The sequence below is a fragment of the Leptosomus discolor genome, chromosome 14 (assembly GCF_034619465.1).
Source record: "Leptosomus discolor isolate bLepDis1 chromosome 14, bLepDis1.hap2, whole genome shotgun sequence".
NCBI classification, from domain to species: Eukaryota; Metazoa; Chordata; class Aves; order Leptosomiformes; family Leptosomidae; genus Leptosomus; species Leptosomus discolor.
Window position 1 is genome coordinate 16,778,349 of NC_141404.1, and position 26,307 is coordinate 16,804,655.

Below are 26,307 nucleotides of genomic sequence, written 5' to 3' on the forward strand. Positions count from 1 at the left end.
CCCAGCGCCGGCTGCGGCCCGGAGTGGCCCCCCGTTGGCGGCGGCGGCGGCGGCGCCTCAGCAGCTCTCCCGAGGGGCGGCCCGGGCTCCCCCCCACAGCCTCGCCGCCGCCACCTTGTCCCTCCCTGCCGGCACCGCGCGAGGGCTGCCGGGACGGGGCAGCCCGGGCAGCGGGGATAGGTCCGCCCGTGTCACGTGGCTCGGGCCGGCCGTCAGGCCGCCGTTCCTCCGCGGCGTGACTGTGGCGGCGGCGCGGATTGGGCGCGGGGCGCGCGGCTTCAGCGCGAGGGCAGCGCCCCCCTCACGTGACGCAGGAGCGGGGCTCGGCGGCGGCCCGGGAGTCAGGCGGCGGCGGCCGCGTCCCGCAGCGGCGGCGGTGAGTGCGGGGTGGCCGGACCCCTTCCCCGCCCGGGCCCCTTCCCCGCCCGGGCCGCGGCGTCCCACGCTCGCCCCTCGGCGCCAGGGCCCCGGTTCCCCTCAGCCCCGCGGCCCGTTCGCCGGCGGCGCGGCCGGCCTCGGTTTCTCCTCAGCACCGGGGCCCGGGTTCCCCCCTCAGCCCCGCGGCCCGCTCTCCCGGTGAGCGGCCGGGGCTCTTCCCCCGGGACCAGGGCCCCGTCTCCTCTCGGCGCGGCCGGGGCTCCTTCCGGCGGCGCAGCCAGCCGCCGGGCTCCCCTCCGCCCCCTACGTGTGCCAGGGACTGGGTCACTTTCCCCGGGCCGCGGGGGTCCGGGCCTCCCTCCGTGCAGCGGGAGAGCTGCCGGCCGGAGCGGAGCCTCTGGCCCGGGGCGGTGCAACCCAGGCCGGCGTTTGTGCCCGAGGCTGCTGGGCCGTGTCCCGGCAAGTGCGGCGGGGCCCTTGGGTTCCCTCGCCAGCCGTGCTTCCCGCAGCCTTGAGCAGGGGAGCGGTGGGGTGTGAAGCTAGAGCCCTGGGGGTGGAGAGGAGTGGCGACGCGGGGGGCTGCCAGCGCGGGAGGGAAGGCTGGTGCCAGCCCTGACGCCTTTCCTTCTCTCTCGCTCGCAGCAAGCGCTGGCAGCACGGGCCTTTGTCAGTTCCCAGCCAAACTTCGGAATCAAGCCCCTGGTGCTGCTGCCGCGGTGCTCCGCTGCCCGTACCCGGCTGGTGACATCCGTGCCTGTGCAGCCGGGGCGGACTATTTCTGATGCCATGGGGACGATGCCATGAGGACTGGTAAGACTTGGCCGCAGCCATGACGGAGCCCCACAGGGTTTCGTTCACCACTCTCCACGGCCCGCTGAGCGGCAGCTTTTTGAAGAGGTCTCGGAAAGAAGATGGAGAGCAGCCCCAGGACTCTGAACCGCCTGCGACAGCTGTTCGAATCACACTGACTCTCTTTGAGCCGGATCACAAACGTTGTCCAGAATTTTTCTACCCAGATCTGTTGAAGAGTTGTCGTGGGAAAGTGAAAGGTGGTTCTTCGGGAGACAAGGTCAGTGTCCTCATGGGGACCCTGTGTCGTACCTGAGGACCGCAAAGGCTGTTCCAGCGTTGCCGTGTTCAGGCTGTTTTGCACGTGTGTCGTGAGTTGGCTGTGAGGTGCCAGGAGGTGGGGGGCGGGTGGGCAGTCATCCCGCAGGGCGGAGAACTGGCATCGAGGCAGGGGCTCTTGTTGTGAGGATTGCTTGGCCTGTCGTGGAATGTCACGTCAGAAGGGTGGTATGTTGGTGGCAGAGTGGGACGTAACGCTCGTTTGGTTTCGAGTCGCTTGATGTGCAGTGGGTTTGGTAGCTGGCTTGCTAGCAGCTCCGAGGAGCTCTTTTGCAAGGGACATCGAGGGGAGAGATGCTTCCCTGCTCTATGTCTGTCACTGTGTTGGGGACCCTGCTGAGCTGCACATGAATTTCTCCCCCTGTGTGGTGGACATGGTGTTTTCAGGCGTTGTCTGACAGTTGTGTTGGCCTGTGGAGAGCCATGTCTCAGGCCCCGAGGGCACGCAAGCTTCTGCAGCATCTGAACCATGTAGAAGGGGTATTTGTCTGTGACAAGCGAGTTGGTTGGATTCTGCTGCTTTTTACCAGTGCTCTTCAGAGCCGTTTAGCAGCGAGTTGATGGTTCCTGCTGCTTTTGGGTTGGATTGAGGGTTGGGAGAAGCAGAGGCAGGTACAGAACCAGCTGAGAGAGCACCCAGAACCTAGAGATGCTCATAATAATAATAGGCTGGTTTGGGCTGGAAGGACCTTTAAAGCTCATTGAGTCCAGCCCCCATGCAGTGAGCAGGGACATCTTCAACTTGATCAGGTTGCTCAGAGCCCTGTCCAACCTGATCTGGAATAGTTTAAGACTGTTCGGCCTTGTCCCATCACCACACCCCCTGATCAAGAGTCCCTCCCCACCTTTCCTGTAGCCCCTTTAAGCACTGCAAGGCTGCTGTAAGGTCTCGCTGGAGCCTTATCTTCTCCAGGCTGAACACCCCCAGCTCTCTCAGCCTGTCCTCACAGGGGAGGTGCTCCAGCATCTGAGCATCTTTGTGGCCTCCTCTGGACCTGCTCGAGCAGGTCCATGGCTTTCTTGTGCTGGGTGTCCCAGAGCTGGACACAGCCCTGCAGGTGAGGTCTCACCAGAGCAGAGCAGAGGGGCAGAATCCCCTCCCTCAACCTGTTGGCTGCGCTGCTCCTGATGCAGCCTGGGATGCGTTTGGCTTTATGGGCTGCGAGCACACACTGCTGGCTCAGGTCCAGCTTTTCATCCACCGGCACCCTGATGTCCTCCTCAGCAGGGCTGCTCTCGATCCCTTCGTCCCCCAGCCTGTATTGATCCTGGGGCTTGCCCTGACCCAGGTGCAGGACCTTGTTGAACCTCATGAGGTTCACCCAGGCCCACTTGTCCAGATTGTCCAGGTCCCTCGGGACGGCATCCCATCCCTCAGGCCTGTTGGCCGCATCACTCGGCTTGGTGTCATCTGCGAAGTTGCTGAGGGTGCACTCGATGCCCCTGTCTGTGTCACTGATGAAGTTATTAAACATCTCTGTACTAAATGCTGTGGTAAAGGTTAATTTGTGAGCTTCTGCCTGGATGTGCTTGTCGTTTAATGCCTGGGGTTTGGGTGGCATCGTGACAGGGCTGATTCTGATGGTTGTCTCTCTTTTTATTTCTACAGAAGAAAGACCCTGTGGATCCCTTTAATGATGAGGAAAAGGAAAGGCATAAAGTGGAGGCTCTTGCTAGGAAGTTTGAAGAAAAATACGTATGTTTTTGTTCTTTCTATTATGTTATCTCTTAGAATGGGCCGTGCTGTTCAGCTCTCAGCCAGTAGTATTTCATGGTCGTTGTCTCTTCTGATCCTGTTCTCCTGCAGTCCTTTCTCTGGGCTGGAAGGTGCTGTTTTCCACGTTCCTTTTCTGTCTCAGGGCTGTGGTCCACAAAAGTAGTTCACGTCCATTGTTGAATCAGATGAGTCTGATTGAAGTGAATAACATTCTCACTTGTAGTGGCAAGTGACTTACTGTAACTTATAAAATTTAATTTTCTTAAGCCAAAATTAATTTTGTGGCCTTGTCACTGTGGCACAATGTGATCTCTAATGTCTCTATGCACAGTGATCTGGTGAGCCTGCTGCCTGCTGGGTAGCGCGAGAGATGCTGCTCTCTGTTACCCATTTCCTCTCTGTTCTTCCTCTCACTCTGCTTCTGTGGACGGCAATAAAACTGCGTTATGTTTTACAACTGGCGCTTTTGGACAGCGAGTTGCTCTGTTGCCTTGTGAGGTGAATTTGAGCTCTGGATCATCCCGATGCACTGTGGGTATGTTTGAGGTGCGCAGGACGGAGTTTGTACCGAGTGTGTGGCAGTTACGAAGGAACAGGCCACCTCTGCAGTCTGGAAGGGATGCAGAGGCATTTCGGCGTCAAGTCTGCTGGCACAAAGTCAGCCGGTCTGGCCGGGCAGCATTCTGTTTCATTTGGCTGCACTGGTTTGGGTTCCATGTGACAAGGCCTAAAACTGGATTTAGCGTATCCTGAGATTGCAGTCTGCTGGGAGGTGGTGCTGGGTTGGTGCTGCTGCTGCCAGCAGCAAGAGAGAGCTCGTTCCCTCTGCCCTACTGGAGCCAGTGTCAGGGTTGTCTGTCAGGGCTGTCCCCATGGGACTTGGACAAGAAAGATGAATACACCGTCAGGCGTTTCTTGTTTAGGGCGGCAAGAGACGCCGAAAGGACCGTATCCAGGACTTGATTGACATGGGGTACGGGTACGACGAGTCCGACTCGTTCATCGATAACTCGGAAGCGGTGAGTACTGGGGCAGGCGTGAGGGGGGTCCAAGGCAGCTGCCCGGGGAGCTGAGCTGGCAGCCGGGGAGAACCCGAGGTGGGTGCGAGGCAGGAGCAGCCAGGGCTGGGGCAGGGAGGTCCTGGGGCAGCCGCACGGCAGGAGAATGCTGGTCAGCAGGCGTGTCCACAGCCCCGGCGGTGCTTGGGGCAGCACCGTGCCCCTCCGTTCTCCAGGCAGCTCAGCTACGGGATCCAGTGACAAAGCTCACGGTGCCAATAGATCCTTCTCTGTTATTTCCAGTACGATGAGCTTGTTCCGGCTTCTCTTACTACGAAGTATGGAGGGTTTTACATCAACTCAGGGACACTGCAATTTCGACAAGCGTCTGAGTCTGAAGATGACTATGTTAAAGAGAAAAAAAAGAAGTGTCCCAAGGTCAGCAAGCCAGCTTTCTCGACGATTTCCCGTGTCAGAGCTTGGTGGGTTTGCTGCATGAAGGGTGTGACTCTGCTGGGCAATGAGTCCTCCTCTCTGGCAGCCCTGTCTGCTCGAGACAGCCCTGTCTTCACAGTGCCGAAGGGAGGCAGTGGAGAGGGGACCCCGCAGGAGCCCTTGGCACCCCTTCCCCGTGCTGGAGGGGTCGTCTCCAGTGTAAAAGCCGGGGGCGCTGCGAGAGGTCGAAGCCGGTGTGTGGCAGGAGCGCGGCGATAGATGTCTGGGGTTGGGTGACTGGGTCCAGTGGGGAAGGAGCTGTTCTCGTGTTGTTGGGAGAGGGCCCAAAGGGGCTCTGGGGGTGCAGGTAGGGTTGGGGGAGCTGCTTGGATTGGGGGAACTGCGTGGATTGTGACTGGGCTTTAACCCTCTGCAGAAGCGGAAGTTGAAAGATGGAGGTGAGAAAATGAAGAAGAAGAAGAAAGATGATTCTTATGACAAGGAAAAGAAATCCAAGAAGTCCAAGTTTCCCAAAGCTGGGTAAGGTGGGGAAGGGAATGCTGCCTGCTCGAGCACTCACTTCGGCATTGGAGGTGGCAATTGCTACGCTGCAGTAGTGGCTGTTGCAGTGCGGGTGGCTTGAGCGCACACTGCAGAACCACCAGCAGGTGCACCCCCATTGCCTCCAACACAGGAGCAAAAAGGCAGGCGATGATGAGGGAAGGAGCACAGCTCCCAGCAAGAGTGTGCGAGCCAAGAGGGGCAGAGCCAGCTTCAGTGGTGGTGTTTCTGGAGCTCTGTGTCGGCACTAACGGTGGGAACAGAAGAGAAGGAATAGGAATTTGCTGTCCTGGCTTTAACAGGACAAAAGCTTCAAGCTGCTGTCATGGGAACTCTCTCTTGCTTCAGTTCCTCTACACTAGCATTTGCACGTGGCCCAGTCTTTCTTGCTGGAATAATGCTCGTAGCTAAATAAGAGTGGAACTTGGTGGAGATACTTTAAGCTCCATCGTGTCTCTGCAGTGAGGGGGGACAGCCTTCTCCTCTTCAAGCTGAACAAGCAGTGGGACCTTAAGAGGCCATGGAATATCTGTCCTGGTGTAATGGGTTAAGGGGCTGAGACTTTCCGGGTTTGGTGGCTATGGCTGAAGGGAGCTGGGAGGAAGGTCTGCTCCTCTCTTTCCCTTCATCTTGTGTTCATTTCTCTTTCCTTTCCTCCTCCGTGCTTTGTTTACAGCTTTACAGCGTTAAATGCGAGTAAGGAGAAGAAGAAGAAGAAATACTCTGGTGCTCTTAGTGTCAAGGAGATGCTGAAGAAGTTTCAGAAGGAGAAGGACGCTCAGAAGAAAAAAGATGAGGAGCAGAAAGTGGTGACTCCTTCGCCGGCAGAAGCTCCAGCACCGAGGGAGTTGGAGGCGATGGCTGACCCTTTGCTCTCGCTCTTCGGCCATGCCAGTGACAACGACCTGCTTCAGGCAGCAACAGCCGTGGACTCGTTAAGTGACCTGGACCTGGAGCGGCTCCTCAGTGAGTCCCCAGCAGGGAGTCCCTTTCCTGATGTGGAGGATGGGAGTGATCCGATCGGGGCGGGCTTGGAGCAGGATGTCAAACAACCGCCATCCCTCCCAGAAGGCCTGCCAGTCCCTTTGGAGAAACGCATCAAAGAACTGGCTCAGGTACGGCAGTTTGTGGCGGGGCAGTAGGATTGTGCGGTTGCTGGAGGGGAGCACACCTCTGCTGGAGCTTCACCCAGAGACAGAGCACGCTGCAGTGGGGAGTGGGATCACAGCTTTGTGTCACCCAGTTTTTCTTATGGCCAAGTCACTTTCTTGAACACCTGGATGAGAGGTGGTGTCAAAGTCCTTGGCCTTGGGGTCTGCTGAGTGTAACACTCAGCATCGCACCTGCCAGCGTGGCTACTTTCCCTCTCTTGGCAAGGTCTGGACTTGATGCAAGAGGTAATTTCCAAAGTCAATTTAACGTGAATGAACTTAAAATGTAAACTAATGAGTTCGAAATTCCACCATGGTAGTTTCAGGTGCTGTGACGGTCCAGGCAGTGTCTGTGAAGTGTCGTGCAGTGTTCTCTCTGTAAAAGAAGTGGGTGCAGCTGGAAAGCCTTACCAGTTCTGCAGTGTGAGAAGGCATGAAAAGCCCAGTAGATGGGGCTTGAGGACTTGTTAGAACCGTTTCCCCTGTCGTGCGCTGGCAGATGCCTTCACTGAAGCATGGGTGCAATTTGGCATCTCCCACGTTGGCGCTGCATCAGTGGCGACTTGAGTTTTGTACCCATCTTTAACATCTCAGTGTTGGGGTACCGTTTAGGGAGGGGAATATATTAAGCAGAAGAATATATTAGAAGGGTGATCCCACGTCCTTTGACCAACTGGACTCCTGTGGGTCTTGCCCATCTTCTCCAAAATGTTGTGCCGTGCTTTGGGAAGCACTGTTCTGGAGAAGCGGGAAAGCGTTGGGTGCTGGTCAGGGATCCCTTTCCTGGCATGTCTCAGAATGTGGGGCTTCTCTGGTGTGAGGGCTGTCACCACCAGCCTGTCAACAAATGCTGAGGTGTTTTGTTCCTGCTACTAGTGCTGTTTTTAAACATTGATTTGAAGTTGTAATTGGTGCTCATAGACCTCTGCGTGCGTTCTGCCTTCTGGGGCACATTGGGTCAGAGCACCTGTTATTTAAGTATCTCTTCTTTAATAACTCCTGTTGCTAAAGATAAGCTTCTGTTAGAGAGAACTGTGTTCTGTGAAATTTTAAGTGTGTATAGTGGTGGTGAGCAGATGAAAGAGAAGGAGGAATTGAAAAAAGTATTGCCACAGCTGATGAAAAGAGTGGGCTCTCCAGGGGTGTTTCTCTTTGCTATCCAGGCTGTGAGCAGAAGACACCAAAACAGCTGTTTCTGACCTATAGCTGAGTTAAAGGACGATGTTATGGAGGCTCCCCTGATATTGAGTTAATCATTATGTTGCTGCCAGACAGTGGGATAGCAGACTACCCACAGATTTCCCTGCGCAGACTTTCCTGCTGCTGTGTCTCTTGTTACTGGCCTGTGTGTGTTAAGAAAAGAAACCAAGGAGAAGAAATACAAGATTGACTAAATGGAAGCCTCTGGGTCAGTCAGGATTTTGTCAGGGACAGGAACCCTGTGCAGGTGGGGATGAAGAGGTGCCATAGCTCTGTCTGACAGCTGGGTCTCTTCCATACCAGCAGGTGGTCGAATCTCCGGAGTTAAATGGAGCCTCCCGCCATTTCCCCTTCTACTTGAAGTGATTTAACCCTCTCCTTCCTAAAAGAATCTTCCTGTTGAGGATACTCATTAGCACTGAGCCTTCTCCTTTGACATCACCAGCTGTCTGTGAGCTGCTGCTGCCAGGGAGGAATGTACATCTTCTGTGCATAAATGAATTGCTTACCAGCCTCAGCCTTGGAGTGTTAAATTAGGAGATTTCAAAATGCTGCCCTTCTCTCCTGGTCTCCTTTCCCATGCAAGGAGTCACTGACTTGATGTGATGCCTTGTGCTGAATCCCAGTTTTGTTTACATCCCCGCTCGGGAGAGACTGAAAGCCCTTGGCAATTGTCTATTATCTCCTTCATCTCTTGGAATTCTTTTCCCACTGGACATACTTTCCATGGGTATGATTTTTGGGCGGGCTGTGTGTGCTGCAGTCACAGCTCAGGAAGCTTCCTGAATGGGATTTGGTTTTTTTAGTTTCCATGTTGTTGATTGGAAGTAACACATCCCCTGTGCCTCCTGCTCTTTCTGTTGGTTTCTTGGCTTAGTATCCAGGTTGGTGTAGAAAGCCTGGGGAGAAGTATCCATGACCCCATTAAACGTGACTGGGGTGATCTTTCTTGTGCCAGGGACAAGCTCTATGCTCATATTACTCAATCTTTAACAGCTCTAAAGTGAAGTAAAACCCTGGAACTGTCCCTTCTCCCTATGCCAAAGAAGCCGGTTGCCACCAAGCCATCTCCTTTGCCCCGTTACATGGAGGGATCTTCACTCCGGTGTAGTAACTCCACTGCACTTGACTGTGGTGCATCTGGACAGGAGAATCCAGAATGGGAAGGTCTCTGGGTAGGACATGGTCTTACCAGTTCAGATGGCAGGGTTGGACTTGAACTGAGGAGGTGTAAGAGGAGAGGACACAATCTCTCTTCTGTCTGTTGATTGTGGCAGCTTTTAGCCCACCTACAGCAGGTGGCTGGTGCAGAGTTTGGTGGGATCGAACTGTGCCTCGTTTTACAGTGTTTCTGGAGTGACTTGAAACCCACTTGGTTGCTTGTGGCTGTCAGTCTTTCTGAACTGAGGGTGACTTGTGTTATTTGTGAACTTCCAGGCTGCCAGAGCTGCAGAGGGAGAAGGCAAACAGAGATTCTTCACTCAGGATATCAACAGCATCATACTGGAGTAAGTGGTGCCTGGGGAGAAGAGTGGGAAAGGAGAGTATTAGGCAGAGCATTTTTGGTAAATTCAGGAGTGGGTTTAGCAGGAGTGGTGGGGGTGTCCTTATAGAGGTCCTCCATGGAGAACATGCCTAGGATAGTGTGAAAGTCTCCTAGAAAAGGCTTTCAGTTGAAATATGATGTGTAACTGAGGTAGGAGAATGCTGGAGGTGTATCCAGGCCTCCCAGATTATGCTTGATAAGGCTGGGATGAGGCTGCCATGTTCAGCTGGCTTTCTGTGCACACTGGAGGAACTCCATGACTGGTCTGTGTTTTGGAGTGCCCCAATTATCGAATGCCAGTGGTGCTTCACGCAGCTGTTGACAATGGCTTCTTTCTTCTTCAAGTGCCTGGAGAAGGCTGCTGAATGCACGCAGCTTTGTGATCATCGCAGTGTAATCAGACTCGCACAGAGGCTTTAATTTCATGAAGGTTTATCGTGACGCTTGAAACGAGAGGGAAACAGACTCCTGAACTCCCCTTTGGCAATTCCCTTCAAGTGGCAATTGCCACCTTTCAGCATTCCAGTGCTGACTGCACAAACAGTCCTAATCTGTTGTCAAACTGATACCTTGAACCACATTCGGAAGAGATTGATGGATTTGTATGACTTTGTGGTAGCATCAGTTAGGGGTTTTTACACATGTTATTGACACCGGGAGGTGCCTTAAAAAGCTGGTTGCCCAAGTTGTATCAAACTGTGTCAGCGGGTTTGGCACCCCCTGACTTCTCTAACCTGCTCCCTGGGAAGTCAGGTCAAGCCCAAGGGATAAAGTTGGCTTCTCTGTTACCCTGAGTTAGACCACCGTAGTACCTGACATAAGCCGTGTGTCCCTCTCCTTTCATTGCCTGAAGCTTCTGCCCTTCACCTGCCAGGAAGAACTGCAGAACAAATGGGGCTGCTGACGTCCTTCTGTTCCTTTTCCCCCTACTCTGAAACCTGATGAAAAGGCAATGATTGGCGTAAAGGGCTTGGGTGTGTTAGTTCTAAACTATCTCAAGAACTGTCATGTAGTTTGGCTTGTACCTTGTCCCTCTCTCCCTGCCTCCAGCTCCCCAGGTTGCCTCTGAGTTGTGTTTCTGTTGCTCAGAGAAGCCCTGGCAGGTCCCTGGTCAACGCTGTGTTTGTCTTGTTCTTCAGCATAGAGCTGCAGACCCGGGAGCTGAACAGCCAGGTCCGGTCCGGGGTGTACGCCCATCTGGCTGCTTTCTTCCCCTGCAGTAAGGACACTCTGGTCAAGCGCGCCCGTAAGCTTTATCTCCATGAGCAGGTGAGTGAACCGGGCAGCAGTGCCCTGCTGGGTGTGCATGTTCCCCCTGATGGGCAGAGCCCAGTTGTTGTCTGCCTGACGTAGTGGGGTCCTCCAGTGAGCGTGGTTCAGGCCCCACATGTGGTGGTGCGGATTCCGAACTGGCCGGGTGTCGACCTGCCAGACTTGGGTGTCTTGGCTGGAACATGCCAGGTGGGACTTGAGTCTGTCCTGTGGTTGCTCTAGGGTGGCCGATTGAAGGAACCTCTGCAGAAGCTCAAGGAAGCCATTGGAAGGGCCATGCCAGAGCAGATGGCCAAGTACCAGGAGGACTGTCAAGCCCATACTCAGGCCAGGTTTGCCAAGTAAGCTCCTCGTTTCCTCGTTGTGCACCTGCAGCTCTTCCCAGCAGGCTCCCTGTGGCCTCTGGGCTGCTCTCATGCCGTTTACCACCTTTTTTCTTCTATAGTCAAGTATTGCTGATGGGCATTAATTGGCCTAATTAAGCTGCGTGTGTTCTTTGTGCTATCTATGGCAATGCCAACTACAGCAACATTGGTGGGACCAGAACTTGGCTGGAGGGTTTCACTTCTGTGCGGGCCTGTCTTTAGGAACACGGCAGTCAGAGAACATTAAGGCTGGATTAGTCCTGTGGTCTCTATTGCCCAATATTGGGAGATTTCTTAACCTTGAGCACACAGCTCAACTTGCACCCGAAGCCAGGGATTTAGGCTCTTTTCCCTTGTGTGTGTTACCATTGACTATTGAGACCTTGGAACAACGTTCAGAAATACTTAATCCTGTCCTTGAATATCTGGAACAATTACTTCCACGTCATCTCTGTCTCCATTTTAGGATGCTGGAAGAAGAAAAGGACAAAGAGCAGCGAGATCGAGTTTGTTCAGATGATGATGAGGATGAAGAAAAGGGAGGGAAGCGTGTCATGGGACCACGAAAGAAATTTCAATGGAATGATGAAATCAGGTTTGCATAATTTGGATAGTAAGTGAACCTGTGACTTGTCTTATTCTATGCAGTTGGAAGCGAAGCATTTTGGTATTTGTATCTTGTTTTCAGAGCGGTGTTGCTGATCATCTGCAGTAACAGTCAGCTTGGAGGTTTGTGGCAGGCTGTGCTGTTTATGGAAGCCGCTACTGCATTTATTAAATCTCACCCTTATAGACGTGGCAAAATTAAGCTGATTTCAGGCACAGGCCAACTGTGAGAGAAGTGCTGTGAAGCCTGTGTGCAGAGGCCAAAAGAAAGGGGCAGATCTTTGGGAAAGGAAGGAGCTTGGCTGAATTGCTGGGATCCCAGAGACTAGACTCTTAACCAGACTAGGTTCTGGTTGTGAAAGCAGCTCACGCTAACGGGGATTGCTGCCCCTGGCAGAAAGAAGAGAGAGCTGGGAGGAGGGGAGAGTGACAGAGGGTAAAAGGAGGGTCGCTCCTGCTGTCTTTTCCGTCTTGGTCTGTGACAAACTGGGGTGCTGCTCCATAGATGGCTGGTTCCTTTAGAAGAAAGCAAGCTTCGTTCTCTGCCTTCTCCTTGCCTCTGGGCACGAAGGTCTGCAGAGAGGTTCAGTTCTGCGGTTGTGACTGACGCCTGTAATTCTGGCACTGGTTTACTGCCTCTGCTGTTTGGGGAGGTGAAATGGGAAGGGATAAGAAGGCTTTCCTCCCGTGGCGCATCGAGGTGCCTGCACACAGGGAGTGAGGAATGTGCCTTTCCCTTCCCCTTCCTTGCAGAGGCAGTGCAGGGTGGGTTTTGTTAGCGAGGGGTCACGCAGAGCCAGGTGTGTCCTGGCGTCTTTATGCAGCCCTGGATAAACACAGTGACCTCCAAGTGGGGCAAGTGACTCCGCGTAACCATATTTGAAATCTTCCTGTTCTTCAGGGAGCTGCTTTGCCACTTGGTGAAGATTAAGTTGGATGGTTATGACCTTGACAAGAATAAGGCTCAGTCTCTAGAGGATTATGTGAAGACCTTCCTAGATGGAGAGGTGAAGCCCCTTTGGCCAAAAGGCTGGATGCAGGCCAGGTGAGCAAGAACCAAGTTGTGCTCCAGGGATTCCTTGTCCTAAGGGACCTTGGAAGGTCGTGAGTCCTAGCCCTGCAAAGAATGGCTAGCTTCAAAGTTAGGTCAGAGTGCTCCTGGCCTTGTCCTGTGGAGTATTGGAAGTCTCCAAGCATGGAGATGACCACAGCATCTCTGGGCCCCTGTTCTGGTACTTAATCACTCGCCACTAAATCTTTTCTCCTTATTTCCAATCAGAAATACCCTTCCTGCACCGAACTGATTATTGCCTCTTTTTGCCTTTTACTGTGCACCTCTGAGAAAGGTCTGGCTCCATCTTCTTTGTGGCTCCCCATCCCTGCTGCTCTTTAGGTGGTGGAAGACTTCCCTTAGATCTTTCCTTGGTCTTCTCATTTTTCAGGCTAAGCACACCCAGTTCCCTCAACCTCTCCTTGTCTGTCCTGTCTCCCTGTTCCTCTGCCATCGCAGTAGCTCTGGACTGTCTCCAGTTTGTTGACATCTCTCTTGTATTGTGGGGACCCTGAAACTGGATGCTGTATCCAGATGTGACCTCACAAGTGCTAAACAGAGGGGAGCAAGCACTTGAACTGCTGGCTGTGCTCTTGCTAATACCTGCCAGTATATAGTTAGCTCTCAGCAGTGCACCCTTGCAGCAGTGGCTCACATTCAACTTGTCCATCAGCACCCCCGGGTCCTTTTCTGCAAGGCTGCCACGTAGCCAGTTGGCACCCAGCCTGTGTTGCTGCATGGGGTTATTCCATCGCAGCTGCAGGACTTTGCGTTTGTCTTTGTGGAACTTCACCAGCTTTGTGTTGGCCCCTTTCTCCAGCTCGTCAAGGTCCCTGGGAATGGCAGCCCTGCCCTCCAACATATTTTCCCATGTCCCTCTGTTTTCATGTCACCCTCAAACTTACTGAGTGCAGTCTGTGCTGTCGCCCAGGTTGTAAATGACAAATGTGGAGTGGTCTTGGCCCCTGCATTGACCTCTGATGGCTGCCACTGGCCGTGACAAGATACAAGGCAGACCTGGGACTGAGGTGGGGCTGACTGGCCTGTGGTTTCTTGAATCTGTGTTACAAAGGATCCCTTTGTAATCTGTCTCACAAAGTATACACTTCAGACACTTTGGGAAGTCTTCCCTAGAGGATTCCCAAAGGAAAGCAAAGCAGAAATTTTTAGGGGTTACGGACTTGCACTAGACACATCGGAGAGTCAGCAAAGTAAGCAGGAATTTGGTGTGGTTTTCTTTACCCGATCTGGTGTCTTTACTGCTGTTTCCTGCTCTTTCATGCCCTCCATCATCCACGCCATTGAGCTGGCAGTTGCAGAGAGTCCTTCTGCTGGGACTGTCATCAGCTTCTGGCCTGCTTTGTTTTGCTCAATAGCTTTAAGGAAAGGACAATGTACAGTCTTGCTGCTGGAATCTCTGTCTCTTTGCATTCAAAGAGCTGGGCAGCACTGTCGTCTTCTCTCTGCTGAATTTGCTTTTTGGGTTTCACGGGGGATAAATGAAGAAGTAGGTACCAGTTCTTAAGAGCAGTAAGTATCAGTAGCACATTACAGAGTGATTTGGCAAAGTCGGTGGCCATTATTGCAGTGGCACGTGCACCTGAAGTACAGCGATGTGCCTGGCTGCAGTGTGTTGGAGTGTGTGGGAGCTGAACGATGGCATTAGGAGGTAGGTGCAGATTCCTGCTTGGCTAATGAAGATATTACCAGCCTGAGGGTCTCAGCTTGCCAGGTTTTAGAAACTTTTATTTAAAAGGAAATGAAAAATTGCCCCTAGTTGGTGGGTGAAACTGTTCTGAGGCATTCAGGTGTTCACCTAAGGCTCAGCGTAAGCGGGCCTTCCAGTGAAGTTAACTGCAGGAGGACTGAATGAAAGCAGTTTTCCTGGCTGCTTTCCAGCGGCTCAGGGACAATGGTTTCTCCTGCTGGGACTTGATGGAGTTGGACTTGATGGTCTTTATCGGTCCCTTCCAACTTGAGCTGTTCTATGACTTGGTGGTTTAAAGGCAGAGGGCAGACTGACAGCTGCACGGACATGGAGGGGTGGGCTTGGCAACACTAGGAGAATTGTAAACAACTTTATGGACAAGGAAGCTTGATGCACTGTTATCATGATCACAGAAGTTTGTTTTTTTAGACGACCTTGGAGATGGACAGAGTAGTGCCTTTGTGTATAATTTCAGGGAGGCCCTGCTGTGATTCTGTTTTCTCAGCACTACAAGGCGATTAACAGAAGAGAAGGCTAAAATGAGCTTGCTTTTTAAAAGGAAAAGGATGAAAAAAGTCTTTGTCGAGCTGTTAACAGCAGATGGGAAGTGTATTCAACATGCCTGTACTGGAGGTGTGTTTATAAGCTTCTCACCCTGAGATGTAAGGTGGCAGCTGGTTTAGGTGAAACCGTGTTTATGTGAGATTCTGGTTTACTTCGCCTCAGTAGTCGAGGGTTTTGGATGGATGTTTTTTATTGGCTGTGGTTAGTCAGTTGTTGACAGGAGTGGTTGTGCTTGTGTTTAAGAAGTCATCTCAGCTGTTTGCTGGGGACACGAAGGCAACAGAGACGCACGACGTGCGCAGGCTTCTTGTCCCTATTGCTGTAGTTGAGGGAGGGGAAGGTAACCTTTCTCCCTTGAAGTGGATGAAGAGCTCTTGTATGATCTGCCAGTGCTTGGATGATCTGTGGCAGCAGTGATGCCCAGCTTGAATGATTGTACTGCCTCTCTAGTTTTAAGCTGGCAGAGCTTTTTCCTTAGTTATTATCCAACAACTGCCTTAATGGCCTTTCCAGCGCCTACAAGCGTAGCTCCCCAGCGAGGGAATTGTGTGGGGGAGTTCAGGAGGATTTGCCTGGAAAAGGGATGAATATTTGTTTGCTCTCTGTGATTTTAATTTCACTAAGTCCCCTGCTGTACTGTGCAGCTCTGTCTCCAGTGATCCCAGCTGCTCTACTGGGTCTTGCTGGATATCACTTCTCATTGCTCTCTTCCCTTCTTAGGACACTGTTTAAGGAGAGCAGGCGTGTACACGGACACCTCACATCAGTCCTGTGAGTATCGCGCAGCCTTCCTTTGGAGTGATAACTGGTGAACTCCGTTCCCTGGGGCCTGGGTGGATCATGCAGGAGCACCTGAGCTTGGCTCCCATCAGATAGTTTGGCGCTGCTTCCTTTGGGGAGGTCTAGGGAGAGTAGTTGTTTGTGTGTGATATCTCCCAACAACAGCCTTCCTGAGGTGCTTTAGCCTTCCAGTAAACTCAAAGATAAGAACTTGGAAGCCAGGTTGCCTCCTGGCCTTGTTCAACAGACTGGAGTCAGGCCTCTGTGCTGGTCCCTGGGATCAAGGTAAAATGGAGTGTGCTGCCAGCACTGTGATTATTGCTACCTGTTCAGTCGGTCCTTACTGGATTCTGGATTCCCTCTGTCTTGGTGCCTGCTTAAAGGAAGGGTACAAGGAGCTCAAGCTAGTGAAGATGGGTGCAACAGGCTTCTGGGTGGCAAACCAAGAGAGCCATTGGAATCCAGCTGGGCAGGTGCTTTAATGCCAAAGGGTCTTATGGATCTTGCTGGCAGTCTATAATAGATGACGATATGGACTTAGGCTGATGTCTGTTTGACAAACGGTCCTGTTCTTGGCACTGGATGAGCGAGGGGAAGTGTGAGAAAGAGTATGAAATAGAGTGTAGAGTCATCCTTCCCTCAGCCATACCGTTCCAGCAGTTCAGGGATGTCTTGTACCAGAGTTTGCATCTGACCAGAACAAATGATCTATTTTCTGTGAATTTGGCAGATGCTTTTGCATCCTTGACTTCTTCTGGGAACCTAAAAGAAGTGTGTAACTTTCCTCCAAAGCAGTCTCTGTATCAATTTCTCTCTGGGTATTGCTGTAGTTAGGGCAGCAGCGGGTTCCTGTAGTAGCTCCTAGCCCTGCAGCCGGTGCAGGGTGTGTCTGTTGAGTGCTTTCACTGCTCTGCTGCCATTTCAAGACTCTGCTCCGCTCCCTAGTTCATTCCCTTGTGTGGGAGTCGGGCCTTCCTAGAGCAGCAACCAAATGTATCGTGGTTTTGACTCCTAGCAACCTGAGATGCTGCCTCTGTTCCCTTGGTTCTTTGCAAAAGACTCAGTGGATCATCATTAACAGGCCCCAAGTGTGCTCCCTAATTGGATGCTTCCTTGCAGGCATTCAGTGAGCCATGTTTCTTTTGTCTCCCTCAAAACAGGGCGAAGAAGAAAGTTATAGCTCCTACTAAGGTGAAAGTGAAGGTGAGTTCTTTGTTTTCTGGTTCTTGTGGTTGATGGATGCCAAGAGTCAAGCGGCTGCCATCTGAAATCCTGTATTTCAGCCTTGTATCTCCACGTTAGGTATAAGGAAGTTGTACTGTGAAATAGGTCTAGTCAGTATTGGGCTTGAGAAAACAACTAGAACAGCAGCTAAAATGGATGGCAGCAGCAGTTGGGAGGGAGGCGGGGAGCCAGCAAGCACCAAACCTGCTTATTCTGCCTTTTATCCCCAAATCGGGAACCTTCCCTTCCTTTTTTAGCAGTAAACCCTGCCTCTGTTCTGACTCTGCCTTCTCTTGTGACTTTGTTCCAGGAATCTTCCTGCAAGCCAGATAAAAAGATGTCGGTTTCTGTTCCTTCGATGCACTCAAGCAGCACCTTAGCTCTGTCTTCAGAGCCCCAGGGAGGAGCTCTGGGCATCAGTGCCCAAACCAGGGAACTCTTGTCCCTTGGGACAGCCCAAGCAGCCAGCAGCACTGGCACTTCTGCTACCTTCATGGATGACTCCTTGGATGAGGACTTAATTCATAACCCTACTTCCTCCCTCGAAGCAGTCTCAAAGGAACTGGCTGTGCTGAACAGCAGAGCAGGAGGGAGCCCTGACTTTACTCTTCCTGGAGCTCCAAAAGCTCCACCAGAGAAGATCCCAACTCTTGCATCCTCAGAGGAGAAGAGGACGTTCCCAAAGTCCAACCCTTCCCCTACATCATCCTCTGGTTCTCTCCAGTCTCCTCTAAATTTCTTGGCTGAGCAGGCCCTGGCATTGGGCCAGTCTTCTCAAGACAAAAAGACCGAGAACTCTAATTACAAAGAGCTCTCCTGCCAAGCCTCCCCCAGCAAAATCCTTCCCGATGCACACCAGGCTAAACAGAAGCACCACAGCCTGGTCCGGCCAAGCCACGGGCCTCAGACCTCCATGCCGGTGCCGGGCTCTCAGGTGAAGGTCTTTCACTCAGGCAGCCAGCTACAGAAAACTTTCACCTCCCCGGCTCCGTTTGTCAAACTGCAGAATCCCAAGTCCTCCTCCCCGCTGCCCCAACGCTCTCTCCTTCAGCAGGTCAAGTCATCAACCAAAGCTCAGAGCTTCCATTCCTCTGTGTCACCAAGTGGCACCCAGAACGCCAGCAGCTCCCACAAGAGCCCAGGCTCGTCCTCATCATCTCTCAGCTACGCAGGAAAGCACTCAAGTGGCTCTAGTTCTTCAGGACAATCTTACAAATCACCCTTTGTTTCTGGTTCCCTCTCCAAGCACGGGGCTTCTTCCAGCAGTTCCTCATCTGGAGCTTCTGCAAACCAGGGCTGCTCCTCTGGGAGCTTGCCGCCCAGTGTGCAGACCCCTTCCTCGGGACAGGCGTCCAGCCGCCCGTCCTCAAGCTCCTCGGTGAAGAAGACGCCTGTTTCGCAGAAGCTGACTCTGGTGGCACCTCCTGGAGGTTCAAACGGAGATTCTAGCGGGGGCACTCAAGGGGTGGCCAAATTGCTCACCTCCTCCCTAAAGCCAGCTGTTGTTAGCAGCACCGCATCTTCTACCTCTGTGCCGGTAAGCAGGGGTGTGCTGGCCCAGCCTAAAGCGAGGAGAACGCATGGCATTGTGTCAGGCCATCTCCAGACTTGTTCAGACCTGCCGTAAAGCGATGACTTCAAAAGAATTTCCTGAAATTCTTGAATGTCTGTCTGGAACTTGGCTGCTTAGGCTAGGAAGTCCTGGCCTTTGCCATGGGCTTACACTCCAGAATTCAAGCTTTCATTTTCAGCTTAAAGTAACAACTAAGCAAACTACTGTGGCACCTTCCAGATGGCAGTTTTTGCATGGGCTGTGTAATGTTCCTGCCCTGACTTTGTGACTTACAGGGACAGTAGGGCTCTCATTTGGGTCAGGAGGAAGCGCAGTAAGGCCAGTTATCACGAGAGCCAAAAATCATTACATCAGCTAAAATGATAATGATCAATTTGTTGTTAATAAGGTCTGCAAACATGGCCTTCCTTAAACTATCGCAGGTAATTTTAGTGTCATTGCCACTTTTCTCACGCCTTATGTATTCTATAGGTCAGTCATGAGATTGTGTTATAAATCAAGATGCTTACCCAGCTTGCTTTGGGGGTTCTCTCTGTTCACGGTTGCTCCCTGGTTACTCCCATAAGCTGCTAAAATGATGTTTGGAAAGGAGCTCTGTGGCACGCTGTGGAATTCAGGGTCTGAGTTCATTGGGATATAATGTCTCATGAAGGACTCCTGGTTACCTATATAGACTTTTATTGAGCCCTTGTATTTAATGGTATAAGGGCTTTAGTTTTCATCTGTAGCAAAAACCTAATGGTTCCTAACGCTGTCGTATTAATTTGTTGTTGACTGCTCATACCTGCTTTCTTCTGTGACATGCAGAAAGAGCGGGGCAATTAAATGACTATATTTAAGTGGGCTTGGAAACCGTGTGCTGCTCAGCCCATGTGCCTTGTCTGTTACTGAGACAGAGCGCTCCATAGCATTCCCAGTGCTGTCTCTCTCCATGGGAGAGATCTGAAATCACATTCTTGGGTGCAGGGATGCACCAAACGTTGGTGCCTTGAGTTGGCAGCAATGATGTGCTGCCGAAAGCACGTAGGAAGCATCTTCCCTGGAATTCACAGGCAGCTTTTCCTCTGCCTGATGGAGGCACAGTTCCCGAGTAAGGGAATAACAGAGTCAAATCCAGTACGGCTGCGTTTAGACAAGTGTAGCATCCAGCAAGAGGGTTGCCAGTGTCCTGGGCATCTCCAGCTGGCCTCAAGAATTGGCAGCTCTTGGGCCTTGGCTGGGAGGGTGCTTCTTGCAAGGAGGAATTCTTGATCGCGCCATGTTCTGCAGATCATCTTTTAAGTATGAATGATGCTATGCCTTGGTTTTCCCACTCCTGACTGACTTTTTCTGTTGCTTTTCAGAAAGGAACTAGTGGAGCTGTGCTGCTAACGAGTTCTTCCTCCTTAAGTGTACTGGCTCCATCCTACAAGTCCAGCAATCCAAAGCTGCCAGCTGCCCTGAGCTCCACCCCGTTAGGTATTATCTCTCCTATTCATTCCTTCCCTCTTCATGTCATCTCCTTCAGTTCAGACTCCTCCCCAAAAGCAGGAGTATCAAAGGATGCAATAGTTACGGGACCTGCTCCAGGAACTTTCCACCACGGGCTTGGCCACAGTGAGTATCCTCACGTCCACATGTGTGTGTTACTTGTGCCTGTGCTGTCAAATCACAAGATGCCGATGCTCTGCTGTGTTAACCCATTGCAGACCAACTCATCTTTCTTGCTTTTGCTTCATGCTGTAGTTCATGCGTTCATATCTCCAGCAGTTGCGTTTGGAGAACCTTGGGCACATCCCTATAGCCTAGCCCGGAATTCCCAATAGCTGGAAGCTGAGCTATAGGCTAACTGCTGCAGCTCCTCTGCTCATTCCTGTCTTCGATGTGTATTTGTTCCTTTTTTTTCCCCTCTCCTTTCTTTGTTTTTCTCTCTAGGTCTTCTGGCTGGCTTGCACTCCAGCCCCCACCATGCAGCGCCACTCCCACATTCTGCCCTGTCCACTCATTTACCGCAAAGTTTGCCAGGTAACTTGTCAGACGGTCGTTTTTGTCTTCTGCGTCCTGAGTCATCTTGTATCTCAGCAGATACTTCCTCTAGGGGTGAAAGCAAAGTGGTTCTCCGCCTTGTCCGACCGGTGCGGTCCTCGCTAAAGCCCGCAGCCTCCCCGAGGTACAAAGCGAGGCGTTGCCCTCCGTGTCCTTTCCTGGTTAGTTAGCCAGGGCAAACCTGCACGTTTCTGGAATGATGAGCCCTCGGTGCGGATAGGAAGTGTCGGTTCCTGGAGGTGCTCAGCTTTGCTGCCTGCGTCGTGGTGAAGCATTCTCCTGCCAGGATTAAAGCTGTGCATGTTTATGCACAGTCTGCCAGGACTGCCCAGGAATGAATGTTCTGGCTCTGTGGAGTTTTGTTATTGGTGACCTATATAAAGTGTGTCAGACCAGAATGTCTTGCATCTGTGCATCGAGCTAATCGCCGACATCTCCTTCGTGACGAGTTTGTAGTGTAAATGGAGACTGGGTGTTGACAATGTGTTGGTTTTGCAGTTAAGCCTGTTCCTGCCCCAGCTTGATGCCCACAATGCATAAAAAAGGAGATTTCCAAAGAACATCTCTGCTTATAAATGGTCCTGCCTGGTGGGCTGTGAGTGTGTGTACAGCCCTGCAGAGGAAGGAGGGAAGTCGGGGGATCTGTGCAGCGTTTGGAGCACTGAAATGCGGGGCCAGCAGATCGGGCTTGTCTGCCCCGGGAAGTTGCTTATCCCGTTGGTAGTTGCCATTTCTGCTTGCTTGATCAAGCGTTCTTCGGCACTGCCACGGTCTTAGTACCTGCTCCTGTGTGATTGTCTTACTGGGCACTATGAGCCTGATTTGGGAGCGGATGGGCCAACCTAATATTGTGGCACTGAGGCCATTAGATGTGCAGACAACCTCCTGGAGTTCGTGGAGCCTCCTGTAGCAGTCATGGTTAGAATGCCCTCGACTGCTGAGCACAGGGCTTGTTTGCTGGAGAAAGTGCTGGGTGCTGGTGAAAATGCCAGGAATTTGTTGGTTTTGCTTCTTTTGCTGAAGTTTGTCTGAGGCAGGTTGGTTGTCTCTCCAATGCGGTGGAGCAGAAGGAGGTTCTAGCAGCAATCACTGGTGTGACAGACCCTTCCCTCCTGTTTGTAAATTCATGGTTACTGGAGAGTGAGATGATTGATTCTGTTTTGACCATGGGATGTGAAATGTGTTCTGTGTTGCTGAGGAGTTCTCTGTCCTGTTCCCTGAGGGAATTTGGAGTGGTTACTTCACTGTTGCTTACAACAGAAGAATTTTTTGATGAACTGCAGCTCTTGAGCAGGACACAGTGCTGGAAGCTGCGAGTAGACAAAAGGTGACTAGGAATAAGTGAGGGGGAAACTGACCATTGTGACAGCTTCAGCAGGGACTTGCTTTCTCACTTCGTGTTTTCAGACAGAGATTGGAGATTGAGTTTAGTTCTGTCATCTCTGGGAATATTGTCAATTGTGGTGCTTTGTAGAAGAACGCAGTAGGTCTTTAAGAGACTGCCATAATCTTAAAATGTATTAATTTGTTTTGTGGCATAAACTCTGGCTGGCTGTACGAGCTGATGGCCACAGCTGCAGTGCTGTGTCCGAAAGCTGCGAGGACTCTGGTGTGTTGGGAGGTTGCTACAAATGCAAGGAAACGATGTCTTAAATGAAAGTGCTTCTACCAGCATTCATCAAAAGGTGTTTGAGCAAGGACCATCCAGCGCTTGCTTGCGCGTTGCCACTGCTGCATTTACTGCTGGGGGTGCCTGCGTGCTGGTGCTGTGGCGATGGCCCTGACTGCTTGCTTTAGAAATGCGACGTGCTGGGACTGAGTGCTTGCATGGAAAGAACTGTCCTTGTCCTGGAGAAGAAGCTGCCGCTACGGTGCTCAGTGCTGCTGCTGCTTAACGGCACCTCTCGGTACACCCATTTGTTCATCACAGTCTGGTGGTAGTTTTAATTGCTCCTGGAAAACTTTCTGCTTCCTTAAATTGCCTTCCTTTTTCTCTCTTCAGTGCATTTGCTCTTTTCCCTCTGTGTCTGTTCCTTTCTGTTACTTCAGTGGGTAATTCCTATGGTTCCTGTTGCTGTAGTGGGCACCTAAAGCCTTCATTACAACGGCAACAGTGTACTGACGGTGTGACCAAACCACCTTTGGGTGCAGCGCAGCCAATGCCACGTATTTTGGGTTTCCTAGATGGGGAGACATGGCAGGATGGTGCTTAGGGAAGGGCATAGGCTAGCTGTCTGAGTCTGTGCCGTGGGGCTCTTGCTGGGAGGCCACAGGAGACCCTCAGTGCTTCCCATGTGCTGTGAGATGTCTCCAAACACACCCTCTTATCCTCAATTTCTCGATGCTGGAAGCGAAAAATTCGGTCTTTCTGTGCAGAGAGATCTGGCCACCCGCAGCTCCGTGGAGCTGATGCCGACCCCCCTTCCCACTTGGTTTTATTTTCTTTCAGATGCTCCTCAACTTCACAGCAAAGGGTCCAATGCACAGCAGCGCAAGTTGTGACGTCTGCAAGGAGGGGAGCTAGAGCACACATAGGATAAAACCCAGAGGAACAGATCATGAACTTTGGATACGGCCTGTGTCGGTTTTGATTTGGAGGTTTTTTGGTTTGTTGTTTTTTTTTTTCCTCACGACAACTGGAGAGACTGCACTGCAGTGAGGAACGCATTGCTGTGTTTGCTCAGAGGCTTTCAGAGAGAAGCACCACACAAAGGGCCACCTTGAGCCGTGCCCTGATGAGAGAAGCATTTTGTAGCACTGTTTTATTGCTGCTGCCCTTCACGCATTCCCTGGCACTGGCAGGAGCTAGAACTCGCAGGGAGACGTGGGTGGCTTGGCTTTCTTGCAGTGGATTCCCACCACCTGTGTCTGGATCTGCCAAGTACCTCCAGGTCCAGTTACCTCCTTGGTTTCCCAGGGGAGGGTATGACAGGTGCTTCTTTCTTCTGCTTTGGGTTTACCTGGATAATTCTAGCACTGCCAGTGCTTTCTGAAGATATTTGACTAACTTTTCAATTGTACTGTAGAACTGTGCTACAGTTAATTGGAGCACTTAACATTTCCTGTGTGGTGAATCTAATGAACCACCTGATTCCCTCTGGAGGAGAAGGAAGACTCTTTAGAGAGACACTTTTAGATGCAGTCACTGACTTTGAGAATTCTACTACTTTTGGGTTTTGAATATTTTTTTTTTTTCCTCCAAAGGAATGCTTTTTTCCTGCTCAGTTTTATCCTCGTTACCATCGAATGCATTGGATTGAATGGGACACTTCTCAGCATGTCATATGTATAGGAAGACATAATTCCAGTGCCTTTTATGGTGGAGCAAGAATGGACTAGTGACACACATTTCAGCCCTATTTTGTGTGCTCCTCAACCCTTTTTTAATCATGCTGTATTTAAAATGTATTCTGTTTTATTTAATAGAGCTTTTTATGGTTGCACATCAAAAAAAAAAAAAAGCTGCACTGTCTGGACTTCAGTGGTGTCTTGGTGGCTGTGAACACAGTACCAAATCCAGCAAGAGCACCAGTTCTTATCAGAGTGTGTGCAAGCGGGTTCCAGACCCTCCCCTAAAGCCATTCTTTCCTAGCGTCGTCAGTTATGATCTCTTTGGTGGGCAGAGGGCATGATCTAGGTTAACCAAGGTCACTACTAGTCATAGAGTCGCAGAATGGTGTGGGTTGGAAGGGACCTTAATGATCACCTAGTTCCAATCCCCTGCCATAGGCAGGGACACCTTCCACCAGACCAGGTTGCTCCCAGCCCGATCCAACCTGGCCTTGAGCACTGCCAGGGAGGGGGCAGCCACAGCTTCTCTGGGCAACCTGCTCCAGTGTCTCAGCACCCTCACAGGGAAGAATTTCTTCTTTATGAATGAATTCCAGAGAATGATATTGCTCTCCTCGATGATTTCTGCACTAGGGTCATGTGCTTGCCACCGCTGCAGGAATGGGGACCAGCTGGAAGTGAGGTGTGTCAATTTAATGTTTTAACTTTTAGACCTGAACACTTTTGAGCACACCCTTTCACTCTGTGCATAGCTAAGGGCAGGCCGTGGTTCCAACTGAGCGCTTTGGATTTTGGTCTTTCTGCTCTTCCCCTAGCCTGCCTTTTCTCAGGCCCCCACAGCCACATCTGCATCGTGCAGCCGTAGCGCTGATCCACGTAGACTTTACTGGTATTCAAGCAAAAGCTTGCAGCCTTCCTTCTTGAGCTGTGGGGAAGGACGCTGACACTGAGTATACCAGCAAATATCTGCTTTAGGTTTCCCCATTTTTGGTAAGATCCAAGATGGACTGTTTTCAATTTGAGCTGATACGTAATTTCCCAAGATCAGTGTATTGTTTGTATTTTTTTTTTTTTTTAAATGCAGCTCAGATTTAAAATTTGTTTACAGAAAATACCTAGGTTGTAGCAAAAGAGCCAAAGACAGAACTTGTGTTATTAAAACTAAGCACAGCAGTTATTGATGGACTCTGAGCAGTGGGTGTCGCATGGTTCCCGTTGAAGGCCTAATCCTGAGAGGTACTTTGCACCTTCCCCTTCCCATGGTGGTTGCAAGAGCGTTCAAACACCTGGCAGGATAGGGACTCTCAGCGAGTGACTCGAGGTACCGGTTCTACTCCCTCCCTTTGCTTTCACTTGAATGCTGCTGCTGGGAAGCACCCGTGTGCGTGGCCAGAGCAGAATGCCCTCCTTCTAGGAATTTAGCGAAGCCTCTTGCCTCAGGGAAATGTTTATTTGGTGGAAATTCTGTGGGATATTTTTTTCTTTATGTGCTATAATGAATGAGTGAGTGGTACGGAGCAGAGTCGCAGCAAGGCAGAACCACGCAGAGTCCCGACAGCTGACGGGGAGCCGGGAGTCTGCAGCTCTGCCTTGAGAAGGCAACTTGCAACACTTTTGTGACGGTGTGGGGAGGTGAGGCTCCCGTGGCACGCACTTAGTATGGCAGTTCCTTTCGGGGTGTAAGAGCTGCGGTTTACTATTCTTTTTTTTTTTCTTTTTTTTTTTCTTTTTTTTTTTTTTTTGGTGCGTGTTGGGACTGTCTTGCTGAAGATGGTGGGGGTGGTATGAAAACTGTTTAATCTTGTACAGAACAACCGAATAAATTGTTTCAAAGTTTCCAGAATGCTTTTTTCTCTCTCCTTACCTCTAGTTTTGTGACTTTGTTTTCAAGAATTTGTGTTTCAGCTTGGATGGTCACCTCTTGTCATCTGTTTCTTGAGTCAGTAATGAATTATTTACTGTTTTAACTAGGGGCTCTTAGGTGGTAAGTAAATTACAGCGCTGTTTCTAGCCATTGTGGTGGTAGAATTGCATATCCTCATTCCCGGTGCTCCTGCTGATGCCTGAAGTTGACATATGCTGGAAAGAACACGTGGGGTTCAGACCCTGGAGCAACGGTGTGATCCTGCGAGATCCTTTCATTCCCAAAGGTAAAATAACGGTGTCAATCCCCAAACCCAGGATGGATATGCAGCGAGTGCTTACGGCCGCTCTTGTTGATGGCAGAGTTTACTGGGGTGTGGGTGTTAGCTGAAATTTGGGAAAAAGGAAATGAGTGTGCTCTGGATGTGGAAGCCCCTGGTACCATCCCAGTGTAATTCCCTGTTTTCCTGCAGCTGCAGTCCCATCCGTTAGTGCAGTTCACTAATGCTGCTAATTAGTCCCGGCTCTAATGCTGCTTCAGCAATTTCCCTCTTGGAAAAGTCTCAACAGCTAAAATGAACGGTCTTATTTTTTAACTTTGACTCTGCAACGGCATCTTCTTGTGAAGGCAAAGATCAAGAGACTTCTTGTAATAAAGAAAAGACTTCTTGTAATAAAGAAAAACCAACTTTGGATTGGAACCACTGCATTTTTATTTTGTACTATAAATAGAATTCCCCTCTATTTCCCATTCCCTTACACAAGTAAATGAAACATGTAGCTGCATGTAACTTCGTCCAGTAAAATACCAGCACAAACGGCTTTTAGCCATGAGGTAAGCTCGCTGTGTTTCGAAGGCACTCTGCGTTTG

General features: G+C 51.1%; 1 protein-coding gene across 1 annotated transcript; it reads left to right on the top strand.

The window, feature by feature from the left end:
* The first annotated feature begins 1,035 nt into the window (after positions 1-1,035).
* Positions 1,036-24,352, top strand: LOC104348084 (ubinuclein-1). Its single transcript, XM_009953277.2, has 17 exons — positions 1,036-1,447; positions 3,116-3,202; positions 4,147-4,242; positions 4,525-4,659; positions 5,093-5,196; positions 5,894-6,332; positions 9,006-9,076; positions 10,254-10,383; positions 10,609-10,727; positions 11,218-11,346; positions 12,259-12,402; positions 15,401-15,451; positions 16,621-16,663; positions 16,995-18,221; positions 19,601-19,853; positions 20,172-20,261; positions 22,732-24,352. Exons 1-17 carry the CDS (start codon positions 1,208-1,210, stop codon positions 22,782-22,784), a joined length of 3,411 nt encoding a protein of 1,136 aa, XP_009951579.2. The 5' UTR covers positions 1,036-1,207; the 3' UTR covers positions 22,785-24,352.
* The last annotated feature ends 1,955 nt before the right edge of the window (positions 24,353-26,307 follow it).

Bases quoted from the DNA above. Each gene is read 5' to 3' on its own strand.
- LOC104348084 (XM_009953277.2), top strand. From the start codon at position 1,208: ATGACGGAGCCCCACAGGGTTTCGTTCACCACTCTCCACGGCCCGCTG. The intron at 4,243-4,524 runs GTGAGTACTGGG...TGTTATTTCCAG, and splicing joins TCATCGATAACTCGGAAGCG to TACGATGAGCTTGTTCCGGC. The intron at 15,452-16,620 runs GTGAGTATCGCG...CCCTCAAAACAG, and splicing joins GGACACCTCACATCAGTCCT to GGCGAAGAAGAAAGTTATAG.